Genomic DNA, 9,293 nt, shown 5'->3' with positions numbered 1-9,293 from the left:
CCCCGTCCCCGATCTTAAATGCAGCTTTTAAAAAGTAATCACTTACAGTGGGAAAACACTTCTCTGCAAAGATGAAAGGCATTTCAAAAGGAAAAAGGAGCAAACTGTTCCCATCAGTTCACCAAAGGGATATATGAAACCGGAACTGCTAAGTGCCGGGATGAGCTAGGGACCTACCCACAACAGTTCGGGGGCACAAACCCCAGATTTCCTGAAGCAAAACCAGTCAATGGTTGTTAAAACATCATGTAGACTAATGGGTTTCACTTCTCCAGTTTGGAAAGTTACAGTGGAAACAGATATAGAAATACCACAGAGAGTTCTGTCATAAATAAGCAGCTGTGCAAAAGCAATCTACCTGTAAAAAGAAACAAGAACCAAAATGTCCATTTCCCTACTCTTTCTCCTATTGTTCAAACAGTCAAAATTATGCTTCATTCCTCCAAGTGAAGACTCTGTATCTGCTGTACTTGAGTGGAATAGCAAAAGCTAGGAATACTGCCTATTATTTGTCAGTGAAAAGTATTGCTTTTTATGGAGCTTGCTCCACACTGGGGAGGGGGGGGAAAGTATCCCTTCTTCCCAGAGGATAAAAAAATAATAAAGACGTAGTCTAATAGTATTCTCTGCTCAGTTAACTAAGGTTATGAAAGCAGGACAAGCCACAAGTAGCTACCTAACGCAGAATCCAAATTACGGATGCACAAGAAAACTGAGATTTATGTACACCTACACTATCCTACATACCTTTTCAAAGTGTAATATATACGTATTTCATATGGTCAGATAGCACACTGCCTTTGATGAGCAAGAATTGCCATTTTTTGCTTAAATTCATAACATCCTATGTGGTATTTTGGGATGTCAATAAAAATAGAACTATTAGTTCTTGGCACAAAAGCTGGGTACTTTTTGAAATACATTAAACATACATAGCTAGCTTAATGGGTCTTTCGGAAGACAGCAGGGCACATCATTATCTACAGTTTTATGCAGCTTTCTACCAGACATGGTCAAAACTTATTTCATAAAACAAAGATACAAAACCCAAATGTCAGTACATGCTGATCAATGACCCATCCATGTCAAAGAAAAGACAATTTTGCTTTCAGACTCTTGAAATCAACCTGCACTGAAAAAGAGCGATTACCTTTTTTGCACCTTGTTCTTCTTCTACACCATCTCCTATTACAACATATACTACTTTTCTTCCAAATCTTTGAATTATTCGCTCAAAACAACTTTCCTTTCCTGGAAGAAAAAGATCAGGCTAATCAGGCTGGGTGATGATGAGATGACATCAAATAAATCGCTTTTCAGCCTGGACCTCCCCAACACTCTGAATACATAATTAGAGCTATTGGGAGAGAAGAACCTCTCCCGCAGGATGACATATCAGGGCCATTGCAGCTTTACTCCTGCCACAGCAGCTGACACGCAACCTTAAAATCTGCTCTGTGAGGTCCTTTAGCACACACACCATAGTAGACATAACTACTAGAGGTCTGCAATATCACCCTTCTTGTCTCCTTCCCTAATCTGACAGGGTTTTGGGGGAATTTCCCTACCAGGAGAATTCTCTACTGGCTGTTTATGGCCAGTATCCTGAACTGAGCAAACTGATTGAATCTCTGTTGAAATTCTAGCTTTTTTTCCATAACATGTGACAAGATTAATCACAGCTCCTAACACAGTAGAGGCCTGACTTAGAAGGTCACCCAGAAGATTTAGATTTAATGCCTGTACACCATTACATAGGCAAGGTCCACATTTTTAAGCCATTAACGTGGCTCATTACTTCACTGCATAGACCTAAGGAAATGATCCCAGTGCTCCAGTCCCACACGTGGGTACTGAAGCTTCAGGTACTGGTACTGGGAAGACAGAAACAACGTCAGTGTTTACAGTTGCACTATCTCAAATGTCCCCATTCTGAAAGATCCCTTCTGTCTGGTCATGGCACATGCTTACCTGTGTGTCTATAACAACTGGTGGGAAAAATTGTATTTTTCAAAATAGTTATTTCAGCTACAGAACAATACCAGCATAAGAACAAATAGGTTGGAAATTAAAACAAGGTTTCTAGCCAGAAGAAAGACCAAACTAGTCAATGACACCCTGTAAGAGCAGCACCGGGCATAACAAACCCCCAACACTAAGTTGAAACAGTGCTTGAAAATTATGAATTGTGTCATGTTACAAAAATTTCATGATTTCCTGTGACAGTCAGTGACTGAATGCAGTTCTGCCCTGTGTACGTGAAGTCACAAGTGAATATTTATTAAAATATGTTCTAATTAAAATGTGTATTTGAAGTATTATAATTTAAAGTGTTAATTTACGTAAAGTTTTGACAGACTGCACCATAACATATCTGTCCAGGAAAGAGTTTTAAACCTTTTATGGTAATAGGCATTAAATTTCTACATAAAATTCTCAACCACGTTTTTTTCAAAAAACAAAACCAAACAAAAATAACCCACCATTTTCTCTCAGCCATTTGACCTTCCTGTATTATAGATACTTAAGAACATATGAAAAATGTTTTCATATAGCCATCAATTTTGAGGGAATATGAGACAGAACAGATATGTCATAATCATGTTAAAAACTACAAGCAATGTTGCCATCTGATCCTATGTATTTCTACATATTCAGAATAACATCTTTTATATTGAACCAGAAAACAGAAATAAACATTTGCCTGAATGAAGCTTATTACAGTCAGTATGAATGAACTTACATAATTACATTCTTCAGCAAAACATTCTTGCTTCTGGTAAATTGTTTACCCAAATTTGCTCCAGAGCCCATGAAAACAAATGGACTCAGGGCTTACCTTTACAGAATTTATTCTGCTATCTGCAGATTTCAGCATTCTCTACAAACAGCCTACTAAAAAGCCTTCTCAGCTTCTACATAGCCCACAGCCTCACAGTTTGAGGACTTATGACAAAAAAACAATTATATTTCCTCTTAACAGAGGCTGCATCAGCGTTAATAGAGCTATATGAAGCTTTCTGTGCTGGATCATGACAAACATTGAAAGAGCACTTTTAGGATGCTTTAGCATCAAGTGTTTAATGAGATCAGGTATCACCAATCTCTGTATTTGCTACAGTGAATGCATTTAAGAATTAAGTAGAGACTACAATATCTTTTTATTCAGAATTACAGCTTCAAATGTACCACAACATTATAAAAATAGCTCACCTATTTTAGTTGCACTGTAAATATTCTCTATGGGAAATACAACCCCTAGTCCATACAATAAGACTTTAGCCAGAGCTGGAATTAGCTGAGTAGTTGTCACGAGAATGTTCACACAGTTTGTCCTATGGAAGAGAAAACGCAAAAAGCCTTTTTTTAATGAAACAAAACAGAATGAGGAAAACCTTATCCCTCCCATAAGAATCCGTCACCTTTATTATTGTCACTTACAAAGAAAGGGCTTTTTTCTACCTTACAGCAGAGCAAGGTACAGAGTGGCATGGTCAGACTAGAACAAGGAATGAGAAGAAGGTTCCTCCAGGTTCAGCATTTTGCCCACCAGACCAGGCAGATTCTTCTAGATCACCAGCAGACATCCTAAAGTTTCCCAACTACCCCATATTCTTCATACGTACCTCGAATGAATAAGGGTGAGTGCTTTCAGTGCAAGTGTTAACCAAGAATCTGTCAAAGCTTCAATTTCTGCTCTTAGTTGCAACCATGCCTCTCTTTTTGCTGGACCAAGAAGACCTGTGGAGTAGATAAGGGTGTGTCTGCACCAAAATTAAGTAACATTCTGTCATTTTCCTTTGCTTTCATTAGTTGAGAGACAACTTTCCACATACTGCAAACTAAACAGCTCACTAAACACCACCATGTTAAAAAAGGAACATAAACCACAAGTTCTTCCCTTTTACTACTTCTAATCTGTATTTTTTTACATACTTCAGAGTCACTTGCCTCCGACATTATTTTTGTAGGTATTATATATTTCTTTTACTCGTCTGTAACGGAAAGCCAATTTTCGCATCCAGTCCACTCCTCCGCGCACCCCTGTTGCGAGGCACAAATTCGCACTGGTGGCAGCCGCAGGAAATCCATCTGTTCCGAAGTTATAGGTGCTAGTCAGAGATAAGAAAACCCCTAGATCAACAAAAGGCAACAAGCAACATTCAACCAGCAGCTACTCACTTTGCTGGGTTGCAAAGGCTAAGACAGGTAAAAGAGAGCAGGCTACTGTAAGCATTAGAACAGTTCATCGCTTTTCCAGGAAGGAACTTGCAAAGTAACATTTTATTTTGTTTGTTTCTCTTGTACCTTAAATCTTGACCATTGTCGTCTGAAGACACGTCATCAATGTGAACCTGGTCGCATTCCTAAGGCAACAGAAAGACTTTATAATTTTCTTGATCTTGCAAATCTCAAAAACAAAGCTCTAAAAAACTATGAACAATCTACTCATCTGGGACATTTTTAATTGTGGAAATCAGTAGATGGCAGTCTTGTTAAAACAACTATTTTACCTATTCCTTAAGCTCATTTCTTAGAATAAATGCACACCACCATTAGCTACTACTGTTACATGGCTTTCCAAAAAACCACATTTTTGTGTTTAGAAAGGAAAGTGGTTAAAAACAATTACCATTTGTGTTCCATAAACATTCTTGTAGCCTTTCAGGTACCTTAAAACATCAAGCTTCCCAAAGCTGATTCAGTCAGTGCAAAAGTGTAACTGAAACCAGACATTTTGTTAAATGTAACATATTAGAAAAATTAAACCTGATGCTAACCGCCAATGAAATTATGACCTCTGATTGCTGTTGAGCCACACACCAACACAGCCTGAGGCCAGTGTTTCAGAGCAATGCAGTCGAAAAATCTGTTCCTAGTTTGCCATTCATTTGAGAGCTGTGAGTTTCCTTCTTTCTCTTTGGTCTTAGTGCTGCAAAGCAGCATGCAAAGATGAAGAAAATCTGAACAGAAATAGCCAAATAAACCCATCTTTCCTCAGTGACTTGTATGCGAATCAACATGGCACATTCATTATTAGCTTTGTCCATCACTAAACTAAAAATTAGAATGCATATTGGTTACCCACCAAAAAAACCCATTAGAACATTACCATTAAGAATTTAACTTTTGGCGGGAAAACAAATAAACCTCTGGCACCCTAGATCAATCTCAATTAAATGCTTGAAACAATGACGGATTTAAATTATTTTAACAATTTCCTCTTCTCTCTCTTAATGCGAAGTCTTATAACAAACATGATTTATTTTAAACATGAAAATATTGCAGTCCTTTATTTTTGTGTTACAGCTATCCTCTTAGCAATTTTTTCTCTCTCCATGAATTTGTGAGGAAGAGAGGGAAGATAGAAGTGCAAAGAAACTCAAACCAGCTGTTCCCTAACAGAATTAAAATTATGACCCTCAACCCTTTTTCTAAAATATCTATTTTCCACCCAACCCTCTCCCAGCAAGCAGCAAGCTCCAAGGAGGAAAAGACTTTGACCCTGTAACCTTTTCCTCCTCTCCTGAGGTCAACAACCTCAGATAAGAGAAAAGCTGAAGAAGCCTATTTGGCCTCACATGATGGCTGTGAATTCTAGATTCTTAAAAACATAGGTCTTATTTAAAAAAAAAACCTTAGAAACTTTTCAAACACTTTGAAGGTGTGGTCTTTTGCACTTGTACAACATGTACTTATTCTTACTGTAATATATATTCTTTTGTATTTTACATATAAGTAGCTAAAGTAAGTGTAAGTAAGTATAAGTAGAGTAGTAAGTAGTATAAGTAGCTAGAGAAGGAGATAAGAGCAACAACCTGCACTGGAAACACAATACTACATTTCTCATATCTAACCACCATACAGTGAATTTCCTCCTTAGGCAGACAAAATGCATTAGATAGAAAGACACAGTTGAAACTACAAGTGTGAACATATGTTGCCAGGCTTTGAAAATCAACTTGACTAAAAATAAAGCTAATGAAGGGACATCCTCCTGAAACTGTGAGTTTTCCAATGTAGTTACTCTTTCACTGCTCAGTAGCTTCTCAAAGTCTCTACGGATAGAAAACTTAAGCTTGAATTGTCAATGTAGCAGTGAAAATTGACAGATCAATAGCCTCCTCCTTCAGCTTGGAAACTATGAATAAGAACTGGAAAAAGTTGCTAGAGAAGATGATTCAAAACAGAAATCCTGGAAAAAAGAAACATTTTTTCAGTAACTACAAAACTAAAGGAAGCAGTAGAAGATCAGCTCCTCAGAGGAGTGGTTGAAAGAAGGAAAGAAGGAATAACTCAACAGACTTCCAAATTCAGCTCTCTCAGGCAAAAGATAGAGGCTGGAAAAATGACACCACTACGTCTCAGACCCCACAGTTAGAGAGGGCCAGAAGACTTGGAATTTAAATTTGCACTGCAAGGTCTTGGGACCATCACAAGCCCTGGGATGTCACAGACATTCTCCCTCTTTGTCTAACTATATGCTTGGTAGGTAGAAAGCAAGAACTGAAATGATATATTAGAAATAGAACTCATGGTATCGAAAGAAAGGGGGATTTTGGAAAGGAAAAAACCCAAGAAAAGAAATATAAAATTAGTGGGGTAAAGCTAGAGAACCTGTGTCAAGAAAGCAAGCAAAGTGAAGAAAAGGTCATGAACATCATAAATTTCAGCTGAAATACTGAATATAATGGAGAGGGATAGTGTCTGATTTTTGTCATGAATAAAAGAAGAAAGTCAAGCCAAGAAGTGAACGAAGCAAAATTAAAGCCCAAGAGTTACATGTTATAATTTCCAAAGGATTAAAGATCAATGTGATTGACACTACTACTACTGAGTGGTAGAATACTGCTTTGAGGCTAAATGTGAGCTTTTAGTGCCAGGTATTTTTTCACGCTGTCTAGCTGACTCGGACTTTGAGTGACGGGTGCATTTTTCAACCCCTGAACATGAGAAGGAAAAACACTCATTTAGCAATTGCTCTTTTAGCAGTAAAGTTATCTAGGAATACCTCTTCAAAGAAGACCTACCTGCCCACCATTAATTGATCTGGTCCAACCTTCCATCAGAACACCTTGTTTTCACCTGCTTGCTTTGTGTGGAGCATTTTGCTTGGGAGCAAAGACTACCTGATACACTGTTGATTCCCCTGATTAGTTATAAGCAAGCAAAAAAGCAAAAGTATGCACTTCTAACCAGCACATTTTTTCAAAGATGTATTTTCATAAATACACAAAGACTCATAAAATCCGTAAGTACTTCCCAAAAAAGCTGCTGTGAAAGAAGCCAACTTAGAGCTAAACAGCCATTCAGGGACAAAAAAAAATACTGGGTTTTTTTTTTTCAGGCTTACTATTTCAAACATTTACAGATATATCTGACACTTTTGTAAAATTTTCATAGGAAATACAGTACTAGTATTCTCCCGCTAATTTCTCTGGCAAAGTGAATACCTGCATATTAATTGCATACCTGCAATTAATAATTAAAGTCTCTGTAGAAACACTATAAATACATGTTGTTTATGCAGATGTATTTAATTATGATAGAATCAATTTAGCAGTCAGCTCCCAATGGTGGAGTCACCATTCTCTGAGGTATTTGAAAAACATACAGATGTGGTACTTAGGGACATGGCTTAGTGGTGACCTTGCAGTGCTGGTTTAATGGTTGGACTTGATGATCTTAAAGGTCTATTTCGATCACAATGATTCTGTGATTCTTTGATTAAAATTTTAAAATAGGCTGAACTGGCGAGTAAGGAGCAAAAAATCCCGTGGCTTATGCATAAAGATTATGCAGCAAGGTGTGTTTTGCTCCTAAAGATGTTGATCTTGCAACTTCAGCATATCCACTTTGAAATCTTTATGAGGGACTACAAGTGATGACATGTTTGCACTGAAGGTTTGGATTTCAGCCAGAGAGGCTGAGATGCAGCTCTGCACTTTGAGATCAATCCTTGGAAAGCAAAATGCACTTGGTATAGTTCAGGGATAATGCTTTCAGAAGGGTAAAGTATCTCAGATGTCTAACCCCTATTCTGACATAGGTCTATCTAAATTGCACTGATTTTTACAAAACACTTGCTAAAATGCTTAACTGACGTTTGAAAATGAGATTTGAGCTAACAAAATATATGGAAGTTTTAAAGGACCTTATTCAAGGAGACGCATGCTCTGTGTATGAGTGGCATACACATATAGGAGGGGGCATACACACATGGAATAGGACATGTATTTGCAAAAGTAATTTAGTCTAGGGAAGTGACATTGCTCTGACTCAAATCTCTGCTGCAGATCCCTTGCAGCTGTGGCCAGCAATCAGAGGGCAAGTTGATCAGAAACATGGAGCGGGTTTTTTTCCTTGTTTTATTTTCTGTGTGGTCAGCACACTATCTTGACGACCATTGTGGAAAACAGCAGGAGACTATAGATTGGCAGTGGGATCATGACTGGTCCTTCTGGCATCAGCCTGGCAGCTGCCCAAGGCAGCACCACCAGAGCTATGTCAAATAAGTGCCATCTGGAAGCTGGGGAGGTTTGTTCAAAAGGCTTCATGGCGAATTACGTTTTAAGAAGGAATTTGAGGCAGAGAGAAAGTTCATCTTCCACAGAGAGAGGAAGTATTTTCAGACCAGGAATGGCAGCACAAAAGGCAGCAACCTATGAAAGGCAGGAGGATTTAAATGCCTGTAGGAGGGAGATGTCAGCAAAAGCTCGTATCAAGGGAGAGAATGGAGACATTTCCTATATACCTTTAAAGTGCAAGTTTGGATAATGTAGGATGCTGTATAGGTGATATAAAACATTATTAACATGCTCAAAGCATGCTCAAAGATACCACGTTAATGGTGTTATTGGGGGTTGTCTGTGGACTTGCCAATTAGCCTAAGGGAAAATGAGCGTGTCAGCATGTGTAACTTAGCAACTCTACCTATAGTAGTGTCACCAGTTCAGCTGAGGCAGGGCCAAATCGCGGGACAAATTCTCTCTCTTCAGTTAGCCCCTTCTCTGTTTCAGGAGGAAGGGTTAAGGAGAGAGATAAAAGGGAAAGATAAAAAGTGGGCAAGGCCTCAGCTGAGTTTTGGAAACTAAAACTGTTTTAACAACGACAGAAAAATATTATACAAACAACAACAAGGGATTAACAAATCTAACAAGGTTCAGGGATCTGGTGCGGCAGAGTTTAAACCGTGGGCAAACAACCAGTTAACAGCCACAGCAGGTAGCCTTGAGCAGGGAATGAGGCTGCCCCCGCCAGGTCCCGCCGGGCCGGAGCAGCAGCAGCGCGGG

General features: G+C 38.6%; 1 protein-coding gene across 1 annotated transcript in view; it reads right to left on the bottom strand.

Moving 5' to 3' along the window:
- Positions 1–1,150: 1,150 nt before the first annotated feature.
- The window catches only part of LOC104492739 (eyes absent homolog 1-like), a gene marked incomplete at its 3' end in the record, with an annotated part of 38,632 nt that continues 30,489 nt past the window's right edge, over positions 1,151–9,293 (bottom strand). The window contains exons 5-9 of the mRNA XM_010135329.1: positions 4,309–4,367; positions 3,952–4,112; positions 3,627–3,741; positions 3,214–3,335; positions 1,151–1,251 (exon numbers count right to left, since the gene is read on the bottom strand). Coding sequence (XP_010133631.1) covers positions 1,151–1,251; positions 3,214–3,335; positions 3,627–3,741; positions 3,952–4,112; positions 4,309–4,367 — 558 coding nt within the window. The remainder of the gene's footprint in view (positions 1,252–3,213; positions 3,336–3,626; positions 3,742–3,951; positions 4,113–4,308; positions 4,368–9,293) is intronic.

The sequence above is a fragment of the Buceros rhinoceros genome, unplaced genomic scaffold (genome assembly GCF_000710305.1).
Source record: "Buceros rhinoceros silvestris isolate BGI_N320 unplaced genomic scaffold, ASM71030v1 scaffold514, whole genome shotgun sequence".
In the NCBI taxonomy this organism is placed as follows: domain Eukaryota; kingdom Metazoa; phylum Chordata; class Aves; order Bucerotiformes; family Bucerotidae; genus Buceros; species Buceros rhinoceros.
This window is presented reverse-complemented; position numbering and strand designations above follow the sequence as displayed.